This window comes from Pteropus medius, unplaced genomic scaffold (assembly GCF_902729225.1).
Source record: "Pteropus medius unplaced genomic scaffold, Ma_sr-lr_union100, whole genome shotgun sequence".
Classification (NCBI taxonomy): Eukaryota; Metazoa; Chordata; class Mammalia; order Chiroptera; family Pteropodidae; genus Pteropus; species Pteropus medius.
In genome coordinates this window covers 22,743,528-22,760,972 of record NW_024349801.1, presented here as the reverse complement: position 1 = coordinate 22,760,972, position 17,445 = coordinate 22,743,528, and the positions used below count along the sequence as shown (strand labels likewise).

The following is a 17,445-nucleotide window of genomic DNA, read 5'->3' as shown; positions in this document are numbered from 1 at the left end:
TTCCTTTTTTTTTTTTTTTTTGCCTCCGTAGGTTAGGATCTGTAAATTTGTCTTTGAGGTTCCAGTATAAACTAAGACCCTTCTCAAAAAATGCTCATTCTCACTCAAAAGCTGTATTCCGTTCCAATATGGCAAACCCACATAAATATTATAAAAGAATAGTCCATTAACATTAATAAAAAGAAATTTTTATCTAAATATCTTCCTAAGTTATTCCTTAGTTGAAAGTTTTCCTTAACTGACAGCCAGCCAGATGAATACCAAGTAAGAGGGTTATTATGTTCAGATTGCCAAAGATTAAATACCAAGGGATGCTAATGCTACACGCCTGCTTGTAATTTTTATTTTACAAATAGCAAAATGACTACTGAAGTTTTAGTATTGACCTTTATATATTCAGATGCAAATGAGTTTTTCAATAGTATATAAAGAAAAAAATGAAATAATTACATACTCACCCAAGCACATAGTTTGATCAGCATTTGTTTTAAAACCAGTGTGGCAAAGGCAATAAAAGCTTCCGACTGTATCAATACACTGTCCATGGCTGCATATGTTGGGAATTTCCTGACATTCATTGCGATCTGTAGATAAAAAGCATCTTAAGTGGAAGCTCAGAAGACAAAATCAAATTGAATAACTTACTTCCAGGTGTTGCTCTCAGGATTAATCCTAGCTCTGGACTCTGGAGTAAGCCAGTAAAAGAGATGCTGGCATTATATTTCTTTTTGCCTCAAAATTGGTTGAAACTTACTCTCATTTACTGGGCATATCCAGAGTATGTTAACAGTACATAAAAACAAACAAACAAACAAACAAACAAACAAACAAAAAAACTGGAATATGGGCAGTATCCAAAAAATGTTCTGAAAGATGAGAAAACTTAAAAGTAGAATGAGGAAGAAAAATCCAAACGGGGAGATAATCCGTTTGATCATCTGCCTAAAAGCAGCATCATAGACTGTGGAATTAATTGAAGTATTTTGACTAGTCAAGGTTTGGTGTCTCAAATTATTGACCCTTCATAGCTTCTTTTAGAAATTTATGCCAACCTCAAACCAATCTCACTGCTAAGGTAGGTTTTCTTGATGGACAATCCACATTGTCCCTTATTTAAATTTTACCTCTTGGTTTGGCCTTACTCCTATAACCTTTTGTTCTATCTTAACCAGGTCTTCATGTTTACATGTGACTCCTTTTAGCACTTGACAATCCTAACAATATTTCTTTTTATTTATATTCATTCAAAGGAAATCTTGGCCATCTTACTTCTGCCAGTCTTTAAGCTCTAAATTATATTTATCATCAATTGAATCTTTGTTGCTCTCCTGAAATCTGATGATCCATGTGGCAGAATTTATTGTGTGAATCTACAAATGACATAATTACATGTCTACTTATGTCTCCAATTTTTTAAGGTTTTCAAGATTCTATGTTTAGGGCAAATATATTGAAGAGCATGGATTCACCCCAATTTTCCAATTGTCACAAAAGAAAGCAAATAACAGACTGCCACCTTGGGTGCAGATGTTGTAGAGCACAGCAGCATCCTGCTCTCAGCTGAATAATCCAAACTTGCTATTTGCCTGCCCTGTCTACTGAGACGGCAGCAACTGGGAGCAGGCACTTCCTGCTACACAGAAGAGCTGTGCCCATGTCAGAAGAGAAGATATTCTCTCCATTTCATGTGCTCAGGCTGCCATTTTTACAGATTATTTAGAGTTGTGATGAATCACCATACTGTTTAAAAGTCTCAAGTGAGGTTAAGTCTGTAATTAAGAGGGGAAATTGGGATAGAGCAGCTTAAGAGCTACTGCTAGCCTATGCAGATATGCTAATTAACAAATTATGATTCTTCCCATTGGAGAAAAATGGATTTAAAATAAGCAAACTGCTCCAAGATAGGCAGAGAAAACTGATTTCCATGACCAAGCTCTGTGAAGGAAGCTGATTTTGAGGACGGATGCCTCAGAGCCTACCATAGCTGGGTGCCCTCAGGTAGTAATGGATCTGGGAGTATGCAAGGGACCAGGTCTGTCTTACCTCTGGGGCCCATAGGAAATATAGAACATTAAGGATTTTCTTAGAAATGGAACCCCAATAGAATTTGTCTTTCCCATGTTGCCTATTTCATGATGGTTTTAAAAAAAATGAAACATGGGGGTACTTTGAGGTTCTGTTGGTAAAACAGAAGGTTATAATTCTAGAGAATTTAATTGTGGAGTTCACTTTGTCTTGAGACCAGAAAATTAGGTTTCTGCAAGCATCAGGATTTGAACTCAGAGGTTGAGATAGGAGGTTTAAAGAGGGTATTGGGGGAAAATAACCCACACAGTCAGTGGAGAGAGAGGAGACCAAGAGGAGATTTTGGGAAGAAATTGTCCCTTGTCTTTAACTATATGAAAGAGTTCAGAAGAGGGCAGCATTTGCTCTAACTATACAGCTCCTCAAGTCAGACCAGCATCCTGGGCTTAGATAACTAAGTGTTCTCTCAGATCTCTCAGCAACAACGTGGGTATTACAGCCAGCTGTGATTTGGGGTTGAAAATGATGCACTTATGAATTCAAATAAAAATCTTCTGATGGAAAGAAAATTTTAGCTCTTCATCTTAAACACAGGAAGCGAACAGTATATTGCAGGATGTTTGAAAAATGCTATGTATAGAATAGCATTTAAAGACATTTTAAAAGATTTTTAAAGTAAGACATAAATAAAGACATTTCCAGAGTGAGGTCTTCAACCCTAAAGGCTGAATAGTAGCAAAACTCATATATGTACCTTTGCTTCTGAGAATTTCAATGAATAAGGGAAACTGAGCTTTGGCTACAAACAAAATTCACAGCACTTACTGCTGGTTAACGGCTGATGAGTTTTATTTACTTTAATATTTCACAAGAAAAATGACAGGGCTTAAGCCCCAGCAGTCCCTGGCTGAACATGCTGTCTTGATGTATAAATAACTTTTTGCCTGAGTGTGAAATGGTGTGAAATGACACATTCTATATTATCAGCAATTCTTTATTTTGATTGGAATTATTTCACCCAGTTTCAAAAAATATAAATTAAGAGCAAAATGCAGGGAAGTGGTGTCAATGCCAAGTTTCACTAGGGTATTGTGGCTCATATCAGAGACGTCCCCACTTTTCCTGTTTTTTTTTTGTTTTTTTGTTTTTTTTTTAATACATGAATAACAACAGCTCTGTTGACAAAATGCTAAAGACTTGCACATGTTCCTTTAAACTCAACAAAACAAGTCTTGATTCTCAAAGTGAGTTTTTGTTCTGTTATTATACCCTCTTCCCACCAAGGTCTCATAAAACAATGCAAAATACCCTACAGAGCGCAGTGTACTTCCTACCACTTAATCACTGGTAGGCCAGGAAATCCAAGGAAAATCTGACCATGTTCCTTTGTGTTGTTTCATTCACAAATGCATAAAATATCCAGGAAACTCCCTGTGAAATGAACCATAAGCAAACAACACATTCTTCTTGACCTTTCTGCTAACTATATAATGATTTACAATTACAATTATGTTCTTTTGCAGGTTAATGTGACACAGCTTAAGAGAGCTTCATTGCCTAGATTTGGTGTGTGTGGCTAGGATGGTGACAACCTCACCCGCCTAAGGGGGATTATGTAAAATTAAAAAAAAGTATTTGGTCTTGAATACTGGTCAGGGAAGTGCGTGTATGTGCGTGTGTGTGTGTGTGTTTATGGGTGTGGTTGTTTGCAGTAGGGTAGCAGATATGTAAATATGAAATCTATGTAAATGATTTATTTCTTGTTTTGAAAACACTAGATCTATAAAAAGGGGGAAAGCTAAGTGTTTAGACATTGCAACAATTTTACCTTTTCCCAGTTTAGTTGTTAGAACTCAGCAGTCTAAATCTTAACTTATGTATTCTCCAACTTAACCATCTCAAAGGAAATCCAGATAGCTGAAGCTTGATGGAGATAACCCACTGGGTTGGCGCATCCAGCCAATAGAGAACGACTTACCATTGCACTGCCCTGTGGACGTGAAGCGGTAGCCGGGCTTGCAGTCACAGCGGTAGCTGCCAGCAGTGTTGATGCATTCGGCATTGCGCTGGCACACTGGACCATTCTGACACTCATCAATATCTACAAGCAGAAGAGAACTTAATTAGAAGGAGAACAGAATCTGGTGTCCAGTCGATGAAGCTTCTCACATAAAATAAATTTATATTTTCTCACGTTGATCATCTTTATCGAACAGACAAAGGAAGACTGAAAAGTCACTTTCTAGTTTTTCCACTTTACTAATATTCTTCGTGAATGTGAGTACTTGATTTATAACCACATATGGACTTTAATGATGCTCATGTCTTAAAAAAAAAAAAGTCATAAAATTCGAATGCTATGGTCAGGACTTAATACCCTAATATCCTAGGAAACCTTGTATTTGTTCAAAGCCCCAGGATTTTCAGATTCAATCAGGTCGCTTTTGTCTGGAAAGCTGAAAGATCTGGAGAGCAGAGCACCTCAAACCTTAGTGTGGATATGAATTACTTGGAATCTTGTTGAAAAGCAGATTCTGACTCAGCATGTCTGGAGAGTGGCCTGAGATTCTGCATTTCCAATGAGCTCCCAGGTGATGCTGGTGCTCCTGGTCCACAAATAGTGCTTTGAGCTACAGGGTCGTAGAGGCTCCTGCTTAAATTACTGCCACATGACAGTCAAATCAAGAAAACAACACAAGGGGTTGCACTTAAAACTACAAAAGAAAGCTCAATTTTCATTATCAAAGAAAAGAATAAAATGGATAATGTGTGCTTCAAAGCTTTGACTATGCTCAGGGGATGGGGGTGTGTGTGTGTGTGCGTGTGTGTAAAATATATATACATGTAAATATATAATTATGCAGTTCAAATTATGTAGTAAATGTAATTAAAATGTAGTTCAAATTCACGGCACTGCAAAAGTTACTGCACAGTCCAGGCTATACCACAGGTCAAAAACACATGTTCCCTGCCCATGTGCCAATGAAATAATCTAATTTAGTCAAAGCCCAATAAAGGGAATAGCCTGTAACACAGGTGGCAGTCAGCTCTCAGCACCAGTACTGGGGTTTCACACAGAAGTTGGTAGCCAAAGTTCCCACAAGGGGGCGGCAAATACATCAATCTACGCCTCTTAGGCCTGTGCTTTGTGGCAGGAAAGTGGCGGGAAAGCATCAGGACTACAGTCAGTGGAAGTTTTCTGTCTAATGTGGGGTGGGGCGTGCCTCTTTGTGCAGCGGATACAAGAGCAGAAGCATACTTGCTTCAGGATACAGTGGGCCCAGCAACCAGCACCACCTCACCCACCAAGTCTGCTCTCTTCTTAATTAAGGGTATATAGAAACAGAGAGGGTAGCTTATGTCCTAAGAAAAGCCAAACGATGTCACTGACAAGCATTTCTGTGATGCATCAGATGCCTGACATCTGATTATATGCATACTTGGGAAGAGCAGATGCATGGATGCTCCCCATAAATCACTTCTGGAATGCATTCCAACTTCAGTGTTGCTGAGGCATGTACTAAATCAATCTTCGTTTTCTGATTCTGAGAGCTAAGAGCATGCTGGGAAGCAGCTGACCCTGAATTAAACACTCACCCGGAGGATGGATATCCTGTGAAACGGAAACCAAAAGTTGGAGCACTTCATAATCTCAAATGCAAAGTGCCTTACATTGGTACAGCTGTAGCTTCCCAATCTTCTCAACCTTCCCAAGGTTGACTTGGTGGTCATGGGTGGCCTTGCCCATGGGGTCTGGACAAGGGCTGCTGCTTCACCAAATATAAATACCAAAGAGGCACCTGGGTAAAGTAACTATCAAACGGATCTCTGAAGGGAAGAGAAAGGGAGATGCTCCCAAGGAAATGGCAGTCATCCTGAAGCATGTATGTAAGGTGGAAAGCTGTGGCTATGAGGAAGGCAGCCAACCGCAGCATTGTAAGATCATCTGCTGCGGGCTTCCTCTACTCTCCAGCATCTTGCCTCCTCCTCAGACTCCTAATTCTTGATGGCCTCTCAAAGTACAGGGTCTGGGCCAGGGCCTGAAATGACCATCTGAATGGCCATCGCCTCACTCCCACGCCCCCACCCCGCAACCCCACAGTGGGCAGAGTTAAGGACATGTGCTGACTTGGCTCTGTAACCAAAACTCGGTGAGGAGAATTTAACAAGCATGTGCTTGGGACTATAACTTTACTCATGGTCTATAATTGTCCCCAGTTTAGGAGAAAAAGATTTAACATCAAAATGTCAACATATGTGCTCTAATCCGTGCTCTAAGGGGTAATAACCCTTTCTAACATGAAAAAAAAAAAAACCTCTGCTAGAGGCCCCAAGTTTAAATATTAAATAGAAAATTATTCCAGCTATCCTAGGGCACATAGTATATTTAATAACCAGTAATGTCCCTTTTACTAAAATGTAAAAGAACACTATCTTCCCCAGATGTAGGAAAAATATGAAGTGCTGTAAGGAATGTGCAGAATCACAGCACATACACATGGCAAGGGGAGGTCATTTGAAAATGAAAAAAGTACCATTTGCATGCATGCCAACATTCTTCATATAAAATCGAATTTGCTGTTCTTGCCATTTGGAATTCTCTCATGCATTTGGAATATTTGCATTAACCTTGTTTTCACTTGGGAGTAGCAAAGGCTCCGTTTGGAAGAGAACACTGACTCTGAGATTCAACACAAGATGACTGCCTAGCACTCATGCTCACTTTCAAGCAATGTGAAACAAAAGCAATCTATCTGGCACACCCAGGAACTCATGGCTTTTTCATATCAGCTGGGAAACCTAATATATTGTGTATGTAGAGGAGTGGTCTGGGGAATGCATGTCCTACTTTTCTCCCTGAGAATTAGTAAATTTTTTTGCATGAAATTTCATGGAAGTAATGTACGGAGGAGGCAAGAGAATTAAAATGTTAATCAAGCCACATTTAGAGACTGAAATACACTGGCCAGCCCTGCAGCCAGGCCAGAAGGAAACCTTGAGAACAAAGGAAGATTTCTGCTGAGATTGCTAACAACCCATTCCCCACACCTGTGGAAGGGGACACAGGAACAATGGAGTCTTTAAGTAGCTGCCCTACACAAATAAAATCATTCATTCCCTATGGCTAAAATCATGGGGAACCTATAGATTAAATAAAGGCTGAGAACTGCCAGCAGGCCTTTTAGGCTACATATTCTTCTTCTTTCCCCTTCCTCACTGTGTGTCCATATCAAAGGAAATGAGAACTAAAGAATGTCATATAAACTGAATTCCCTGAACACTTTGGGTCCCTCTCAGTGCCCTTACTCTGTCTCCTTCACTGTCTCTCTTACTCTCTGCCTCTGAGAGGAGACCACACCGTCTGCAGAGTCTTATCCCTTATCTAATAGACTTTCCTTTTGACTCTAACTTTGGCATCTGTGCTGAATTCTTTCTACACTCTCTGCCAAACGACCCTTTTCTTCTCTCAGTGCAGGGCTTGGTCTCCCCACCACTCAGAGAAATTTGTCCTGTCCTGCATCAAAGGTGCCCTTCACTATTTCCAATGCTGTGAAATTGGACATGTGTATGGCTAAGTAGCTCTCCCACTAGCTCACTTCTGGACACGATATAGTGACAACATCACTTACCTTCACAAACCAACAGCTTGTCATTATAGAAGAAGCCCACAGGACATTCACATCTGAAACTGCCAACCATGTTGATACACACTCCATTTTCACAGACCCCTGGGATCTCTCGGCATTCATCAATATCTAGAAACAGAGCAGCCACACGTGAGTGACAGCGCAACACATGGCCCCTGTGTAGGGTAAATTGGGATAGAAAGTCAGCTGCTTCTAACTCGACGTTCTATGTAAGGTCTAAAACCAAAGAAGAGAAAATGCATGCGTGCATCTGACTGCACACATGTGTGTATGTGCATGTGTGTGGGTGGGTGTGTTGGGGTGGTGATAATAGAAGTGGGAGACATCAATGAATGTCAAAGTGAAATCACTAAACCACCTTCCAGACACTCATGTGTCTATCTGGATTTAGCATCCGTCTTTTTTGTTTCAGACCATCAGCTTTGTCCAGGTAGGAGTCATCTTTGTACCTATTGGGAACTGCATCAGAGAAGTAGAATAAAGTGACTATAGAGAGTAAACAGCCTCCCTATACAACATATGTGGTAATGTTTGGCTAGATTGAGAAAGGAGAGCTGGGGAAGCACAGAGGAGGAGCCCATGGTCACAGCCAACTCTGATCTTTCAAATTTCACTTCAACACCCCTTCCTCCTTCACAAGGTTTCTGGTGAGCTTGGGGATGTAAGCTGGGCCCTGGTTGACTGTAAAAATAGGACCAGTACTGAGAAAGGACTGTTTCAATAGACCGTGGCTTCCTAAGGCCAAGGGCTGGACCTGGCTGCTATACCACTGTGTTACTGGCCCGTAGCACGCTGTCTGACAAATGCTAAGTGTCGATTAAAATTTGTTAAATTAAGAACCAGTATTTGGAAGCAGAGTTGAGCTTTTAAACAGGATCAAAGCAGGAGTGAGTGCAGAGCCAGGACCCAGGCTGTTAAAGAAGGGCTGGAACAGCTGGTGAGAAAACCTTGTGGTCAAATCTCACCGCCCCCCCCGACCAGCTTGGCTGGTACACTCTGTCTAACCTTCTCTGAACTCTCATTCATTCAGTGTCCTCTACAATAATAATATTAATAGTATTAGTAGTGTCTCATTTGCTATATGTTTCTAAAGCATTCAACCTGGATTTACTCACTGAGTCACCACAAGTCACCCTATGAAACTGTCTCTAGGTATTATGGCTATCCTTATTATGCAGATGATGGAACTTGCCAAAGACCACTCAGCCAATAAGAGGCAGGGTGAGGATTTCATGCCAGGAAATCAACTTTCTTGCTTCCACTGTGTTTTTTTCACATCACAAGCATAAGATCTCCATAAAACCTTTATCAAAGTACTTGGTATTTTGGCAGTCCCCCCCCACCCCCGCCCCCCACCAGCCCTTTGGCAGAGTTTCACAAAACACTCCAGAAGCTGGGAGGGGATATAAAGCTTTGGTCTATTACATCACAAGTTTTTCAATTCACGAGATTTCTGTTATTGTTGTTGAGTTACTTTCATTTACATATATAGTGAAGGGTCTCTGCAAAGTACTTTGCATAAGTTGTAAAAAGATGGCCATACATGTAAGTGGAGCCTACAAGAGATGCTACAATTTAGAAGAATCACGCTCTAAAAACAATCTGTTTTAAAGGAAAAATTTGACAGGCTTTAAATTTATTTTAGAATCTTTTCTAAAGGGCTTGATTTTGTCTGAAGGCAAATCGATCTCTTTAATAAAAAAAGAAAAACAGCTTAAAACTCAAAGCTGATGCTGTTTTGAATACAGGTAATTATGTTTTTAGATTTTTCACACATTTGTCATTTATGTTGGTAAAAAGTTATGCAAAGTAAGTACAACTGTGTATGATCAGCAAATAATAAAATAATTCAGATGACATCCTTGTAGTGTGTGTTAAAACATGGAACATTATATTTACATTTGTTTGTTTTTAAATGTAAGTGATGTGTTATCAAGTTTAACAATAACAGGCTGGGTCAAATTTCTAGCCATTGTTAGGCATAAAATAGCAAAGGATGTATTAAAATTTTATATTTTCTTTTCCTGTCTGGATTTCATTTGAACTTCAACTTGGAGAAGTTTATATTTCAAGACATGATTAATAAACTTGCTATAGTTTTAACCCCATACGAATGGGCGCTAAATGCCAACAATCTTAAGGCCTTTCAGACGGAGAGCATAAAGCTTAAATAAAACAAAGTTTCCCAGTCATCTAAATATTTTGTTATAGTGGAATTTGGTAACAATAAGTATACTGCTAACTATCACATTTCCAGTTTTCAAGAGCTAAAGGCAAAGCAAACTATGAGTCAGGACTGGATTTTGGTCCCAGCTCTGTTATTAATTAGCTAGGTGACCTCGGCTGAGTCCCTTCACCTCTCTGGGCCTCTGTCCCCTCAGTTGCAAATCTAGGCGCTTGGATGAGAGGATGTCTGGGGCCTTTCCAGCTCTACTACTAGTGGACAATGCTAATGCCGTTTTGAGTCTCTGTTGCCAAGCGTGGAGGGCAGGCCTTGCTGGGGTACACGCCTGATTGACCATGGAGACCCATTGCTATTAAAGACCACTTATCTTCAGATCAGAGATTGTAGGGAGATGAAAAGCTCTGTTTTGGGAAGAGGAAAAACAAAGAAGCGAGGGCCAGGTGTTCTATGCCAATGTCATTTAGCAGTTTTTCTTTCCAAACCATGAAGTTTCTTTGGACGTTGACTAGACTGTGGAGCCATATGGATTTGGCACTACGGGAACCAGGCTGATTGCTGGACCAGACCCTTGTTTTCTTAAACAAGGTCACTGGAAAGGCTGATGTGGATTTCAGTTTACTTATTAGGAATAAGGTAGAACAAAGCAACTGGTGATGTTTGCTACTAGACTCAATCGCTCAGACTGAAGAGGGGCATCTAAGGATGCATATAAATCACACCGAGGGAAAAACTCTGAGAATGCAATAGCTTTCCATCTACTTTTATGTTATTTGGTTTTAAACCACAAAGGCATTGCCTCCATTGGCTGAACACTGTGCAATACTTCTGAATCTTGCACAAGCATTTCTAACACTGTAGTGGCCTCTGCTCCAGTTACTTGATGAGGCCTCAGATTGGAAAGGTGGGTTTTTTTTTTTTAATTTCACATCCGAAATTCCCAAAGCAGATGACCTGAGGAAATTACATGTGAGATAAAATCGATCCACAAGAAGGGTTTTATGTGAACATCCTACACATGAGGATTGGTATGCAAAGTCATATTAAACTCATGTCTTAGTCAGAAGGAAGAATTGGGAATTATAGTCAAATCAAACGTCAACTGGCCCTACTCCCAGAATCTCTCTCTTTGTTGATGCTTAGGGTTGGTTTAACTAAGCTTGATTGTAATTTTGTGAAAAGCTTTCCAGTCCCCTTAATCATGAGCAACAAATGCTGCTGCCAATTAGGTGGAGCTACACAGGGTGTTTGCAGTTTGTTTCACACTAAAAATCAGTGTTTCAATAACGCTAAATGGAATTGTTTAATGATTTTTCCTTCAAAGAAAAAAAAAAGCAAATTGAGAAAATGACTCTGTATACTCCTTTTTTTAACACAAAGGCAAAACCAAAAGTTCCGAAAATGGCATCAGAACTCACCAACAGGTAGGCCAGTGTAAATGTCGATGACGAAGCCTGGCCTTTGACTTCCACAGAGTGTAGCAAATTCATCTGCAGTGAGAAAACCAAGGTGGAGTGAGGGTGAGGGGTGAGAACATGGGTCAGCAAAGAGCAATGACTGGGCTGAAAGAATTTACTTCATAAACATTCTTGAAAGGTGTTTATCTGTATTTTGAAGAATTTAAAATAATAAATCTAAAAATTCATATAGATATTATAAATCTGTCCTTAAGACAAATACTGAAGGCAAAGTGACCTCACCCTGACATAATAATGAGGGGAAAGCAGAGGTTTCCATATCATATGCCACTTATTTGTATGAACTTGCCTCTAAGAATTTGGGTTTTCATAAGGATATTGTTCACCTTTGAACCCAGGGATTGGCAAGAATGCCTCTTTCCACTATGCATTAAGGGTTCTAAGATTTGAGGAATGCTCTCAAAAACCATTTCCTCAGTAGACTGAGGACACCACAGTAAGTCTAGCCAAGTTCTTGACATGAGGTCTCTTAATGACTAATTCAGGTCAAACAACCAACTTACATCATTACTTCAGCTTTTAGAGCTGGATTTCTTTTGGTGCAGCTTTCTTGTTCTCTCTCTCTCCCTCCCCTGACCCTCTATCTTTCTTTCTCTTGCCTGAATTCATCGAAGCTGATAATAAAGAATGAACTAAATATCATCTGCAGTCTCTTCTAACTTGGAGATTCTGTAATTCCAGGTCATGACTATAACTAATATGGCATGGTATAAATTTAAGCTCAAAATGGCCATTGCCTTATTGGTCAAAACCACTGAAAATTAGTAAAAGGTTTCTGGAAGTATTTTAATCAAAATGTAGCATGTTCTTCTAGCGCTTTATTCCTTAATCTATGAGTGTCTATTTCCAACAAGTGTCATGCCAGCTGATTTCAGGGTCATCCAGACAAATTTCATGGACTCCTAAAGTGTGTGCAGACTGCATAGCTAGTGAAAAGCCATGACTGGATTTGGCAAATACTCAATATGAAAAAGAAATATTTTATTTTTTATGTTAAATTCTTAAACAGATTCTTAAAACTCAGACAGATACTTCTGAAAGTAAATGATAGTCTTTATCAGGGATCTCCAAAGTGGTCTCCATGGGAATGTACAGTGATCTATTAAGATAAAAAAGAAAATAATAGGATCTCTACTTCTCTTTGTAAAGTCTATTTTTAAAATTTTGTGTATAATAGAATAGTTCATGAAAATAATAAATATATTTTTCAATATAATTAAAAACAATATGTAGAGAAATATATTTTTACATGTAAACATTACTCACCAAGGATGTATAACCTTGGTTAAAACTACTCATCTATCTCTTGAAAACAACCATAGACAATGTAAATAAATTAGTGTGGCTGTGTTTTACTAAAATTTTACTTATAGACACCAAAATTTGAAGTTCATATAATTTTCAGGTCATGACATATTATTTTAAAAGTTTTTTTCAACCATTTAAAAATGTAAAATTCATTCTTAGCTTGTGGCCATACAAAAACAAGAGGTGGGCTGGATTTGACCCATGGGCTGTGGTTTACCAACCCGTAGTCTAGAGAAATCTTGCAGAGTGGAGGTAATTCATAATTTCAAATGATAGTTATTACATTATTTCTGAAGTAAACAGTGAATTAAATAGTATGTTTTACTGAAAAAGAAGCTTATGTTTCATGTGTTAACAGGTAGCACCAGACAATAGATTTAGTTTCTAATCACTGTGGGGAATGGAGTAGGTACTATAACATACTCTAATTGATAGCTGCATGGTAGTTCTTTTAATCCAAATCATAACATTAGTAAATGATGTCCTCATGATATATGTGATTATACACCATCTACTGTATGATATAAGAACAGTGCACTGGCATCTTCATTTACTTCAAGGATGTAAATTAGACTTTTTAAAAAACAAATAACATCATATAGATTCTTCTCTATGAGGACACAAAAAGAAATTTCTCTCAAGTTTCAATATAAAAGACAGTTGCACTTTCCTTGACTGTTTGCTTTATGGTCCTTGAGATTCAAACTTGATCAGGTCTCTCTTTTTTGTGTGTGAGCTGATAAAAAGTCTGGAGCCAAATATTCGGCTCATCCCTGGCAAGTGTGAAGGAATTCCCGGCTTGGATTTTGTGTATTAGCCTCGCTCCTTGCTCCAAGTTGTTCACCCTTGTTTGCCATTTGCCTTAAGCCTTCTTATTTTACACCGCAATCTTTGTGGGTTGCCTTAAATTTTTTTTGGTAGAAGACTAGTTATAAATATGTTAAAATGCCAGGAATATGGTTTATTTCTCAAATTGCTTTGCCTAAATTTTCCAGTCTCTTAGCTACATGGCGAACTCCATAACAATGATAACAATATTTATATTGTTGTAATATGCTGAGTCTGTAAGTCTGGGGAAAGAACTAGTGTATAAATTAGAAAGCATATTCTGTGACTTAATTTTCAGCTGGAAAGATCAGGATCAATTGCGAATTTAAATATTTGCCTTTGTGAACTCATTTTTTCTCATGAAGATAAACAATGTACCCTATACTTCCCTTGCTGAGACTCATTTCCCCAAGAATTTATGGGTAATTTATTGGCCTATAGTTTTGGTAATGGTGCAACTAAAACTTACCTGTGCTTGGGATGGGACACTGTTCACAGGGTTTATTCCAGGCTCGGCCAATGTTGTAAGAACAACAGCACATCTTTTTGGTCATATTGAACAACAGTTCTCCATCACAGGTCTGGTTGTCAGCATAATAGTTTCTGTAGCACAAACTTCTTCTCATATCTAGAAGAAAGGAAGAAGAAAGGGATTGGTGATGTCATGGGGAAATCATGACAGATTTCTAAGCGGATACTCAAGGAGCGAGTTTCTTTTCAATTGTGTTGTAACCAGACTTTGATAAGGGCAGAGAAAGTCTGCTCTTACGCAACTTCCCATCTACCTATGCTGCTACAGGAAAAAAAAAAAAACTTTGAGAAATGCATTCCCTGATATTTTATTTTGTGCCACAGAACTAAGTCATTATGTAGCTGTAGCATTAATAAACATTACATGACTCTCCACCCAATCTCCTAGTAACAATTCTCCACTGCTATTTGGCAGTAATTTTTTCATTTCCGACTCATGATGTTTTAATACTGTAGGTCAGTGCTGTAAATATAATTGTATAAAGATACACTCGAAGTCAAACAAAAGAAGTACTATTAAACCAGTGTTTGGGATTTTCCAACATTACATTTTAAAGAAAACTCCCAACCACCCACATGAGGTGGAGGAAAAAAAAGGCCAAACATGGTTTACAGGGGAGGAGGCTCTCAAAAACAGTGAAAGGATGGCAGCACTCAGTCTGACAGGTGACATAACACTAAGGACAAATGGCTGGACTTCTAAACTCTTTTTCTCTTTGCAGATGAAGACCAACCGCGCAGTATTAAGAAAAGCTTGGACTTACCCATGCAATTATTCCCCCCATTCACTTGCATGTAGTCTGGAGGGCAAATGCAGGTATAGTTGCCAACGGTGTTATAACACGTTCCTGGACCACAGATGCCCGGAGTTTCACATTCATTCACATCTGTGACCCAAAAAGAAAGTGGTAAGTGAATATGGAAACTTCACTCTCTGGAATAGTCTGGTACTCAGTGTCAATATAAATGTTGACTGTGAAGGAGAAAATTCATAGGGCACTTGGGAATCCAGATAAGAGAAACAGATGTTTAGTTCACCAGTGTCCTTTATCTGTACTAATGTGTGTGTGCATTTTCAGAAAACGAGGTTTTACAAAAGGCTAGTATGAATTCCTAACAGGTGAGTTCATAACATCCTCAAAGGCATGCAGAGATGGAAATGTGGAGAAAATGTAATTCTCAAATATCCTTCAGAAAGACAACTATGTGTAGTACTGCACATGTTCAAAAAATCTATAGAAGGATATGATGTATCGGAAGCCATCAACAACTGGCTTCATGAATTTGCATTGGTAAGGTAGCATGGAATTAGGTATTTCATACCTCCTTCCCTGTTTTCAAAGACAGAGGTTGATTCTAATTTTCGTTAACTCTATGGGTCTTAGAGCTGTGTCATACACACTGCGATGATCGACTCATACTCAACAAGGTTGTCATTGTCCAGAAGACAATGCTTATAAGCCTTTTGGAGAGCCAGAAGACTATTTCTCCTCCAGGACGCAAGGAGGTCCCTCCTCTAACTAGTCACATGACTCCTGTATGTAGATGAAAACCATCTCTCCCAGCCTGGTCTACGGTTCAAGTGCTCTAAAAGCTGCAAGTGGTCCATATTCTCCATCTTCCCAGTAACACAGGATGAACAGGAATCATCACTTACATCATGAAACCAAAGGGACTACCTTTAAGAGAAGCTTAAGTAAATGCATTAATACCAGTGATAAGGGGGTAAATGACAGGAAGAAGAAGAGCCTGGAACTGTCCAGAATATAGAAATCAGTCAACTGAGACCTGTGCAACTCTAATAAAAATGGCTCTCCTGAAGAGCATGGAAAACTCTTTGTAGGCATAAATGAGACTACGGCCCAAGATAACAAAACTACACTTTTCTCAGGAAAAGAGGAATTTAGGGCATATTGGCATTATGACAATGACATTATGTCAGTAACATTAGTGTAAGCTGCCACACGTGTGGCATATTTATTTACCTATATTTATATTGTGTTATTGTGTTATATTGTTATAGGCCATTGTGTTATATTTTTAAATTTCAGTTTTCCTGGTAACCGTGTGCTGGCTTTTGAAGTCAGTTTTCAATGTTGGAAAGAACTTATCCTCCTATAAGGGCCATTTACCATCACACACTCGAGTGTCTTCATTCAGGTAGTAACCGGTTGGACAGCGGCACTGGAAACTACCAAAGGTGTTGATACATTTTCCGCCTTGGCACAGCCCCGGGAGCTCCTGGCACTCATCAATATCTATCAGAATGAAAGCAATAGCATTTCTTCAGCATTGTAAATAAACCCAAAGAAGTTCAAAATGTATGCACTTTAAAATAAAGAAACCAGAATTACCTTCTAATATAACAGTGATAGGGTTGGGTCGAAAACCTTCTCCACCAGGACAAAGAATTTTGTACTCAGCTATTGAAACAAAAAAATCAGATTGAGTTCTTTCGAATCTAAAATTTACAGAAATAGTATCCTCGAGAGAAAAACTAACATATCCAATTGAAAATATTCATTTTCAGAAATATTTAGCAGTTACCCCCACCCATCTGAAGCAAGTTAATACCTTTGTGTATACTTGCCATTCTCGAATGGCTTTTACTGTGGGGACCAAATGCAAGGCCACTGTCCTGAGTCTTTGAGCCCTCCACCTATTCTCCTGGCCTTAAGTTCTTGTGAACTATTTTATTTCCTTATCTCCATCACCATTCCTCTTTAAAGATTTTCTTTCTCTTTTTATTTTTATTTTTTTAACAAGCTCTTTCTCTAGTTTTATGTATTATTCAGCCTTACCTCTGTATATATATATACACTTATGTATATGTACATAGAATCTATCTATCCCAATATACCCCATAAGCAGCAGCCACCGACCTTTGCCATATATATATATATATATATATATATATATATATATACACACTTATGTATATGTACATAGAATCAATATCTATCCCAATATACCCCATAAGCAGCAGCCACCGACCTTTACCATATATATATATATATATATATATATATATATATATATATATATATATATATATTCCACTTTCGGCTAGCTATGATCAGGTTTAGGTAGGGTGGACCTCTATTGCTTTGCTAATCATTATTAATTGATAGAGCCGACTCCTCCTCCTAAACATCTGGCTTGCTTCTTTCAACATCAATGAAGTTAACTGTCATCCTCTTTTACTTTTTCTTACCTCCTCTTTCTGCCATCTTCTACTCTTTTTAAGTCTCCTCTGTCATGTCACACCCTTCCTTCAAGGCCCAATTTAAAAAATGCATACTTATCACTACCCTCTGTCAATCAGAACTGACTTCCTTTTCTGAAGAGGAGAGGAGATGCCTGCTAAGCATTCCTCTGTGTGCTGAGTACTTTACTAAAGTCATTTAACTCTATGAGGCCATTTTATGAATGAGAAAACTCAGGC

The 17,445-nt window shown here is 38.7% G+C and overlaps 1 protein-coding gene across 2 annotated transcripts in view; it reads right to left on the bottom strand.

Annotated features, from left to right (window-relative positions):
• FBN1 (fibrillin 1) overlaps positions 1–17,445 on the bottom strand; it is a 219,621-nt gene that overhangs the window by 34,174 nt on the left and 168,002 nt on the right. For both annotated transcript variants that reach the window (XM_039888195.1, XM_039888196.1), the window contains 8 exons: positions 16,355–16,423; positions 16,133–16,258; positions 14,765–14,887; positions 13,939–14,097; positions 11,274–11,345; positions 7,656–7,781; positions 4,004–4,126; positions 459–584 (listed from right to left, as the gene is read on the bottom strand). In XM_039888195.1, the coding sequence (XP_039744129.1) occupies positions 459–584; positions 4,004–4,126; positions 7,656–7,781; positions 11,274–11,345; positions 13,939–14,097; positions 14,765–14,887; positions 16,133–16,258; positions 16,355–16,423 (924 nt within the window). The remainder of the gene's footprint in view (positions 1–458; positions 585–4,003; positions 4,127–7,655; positions 7,782–11,273; positions 11,346–13,938; positions 14,098–14,764; positions 14,888–16,132; positions 16,259–16,354; positions 16,424–17,445) is intronic.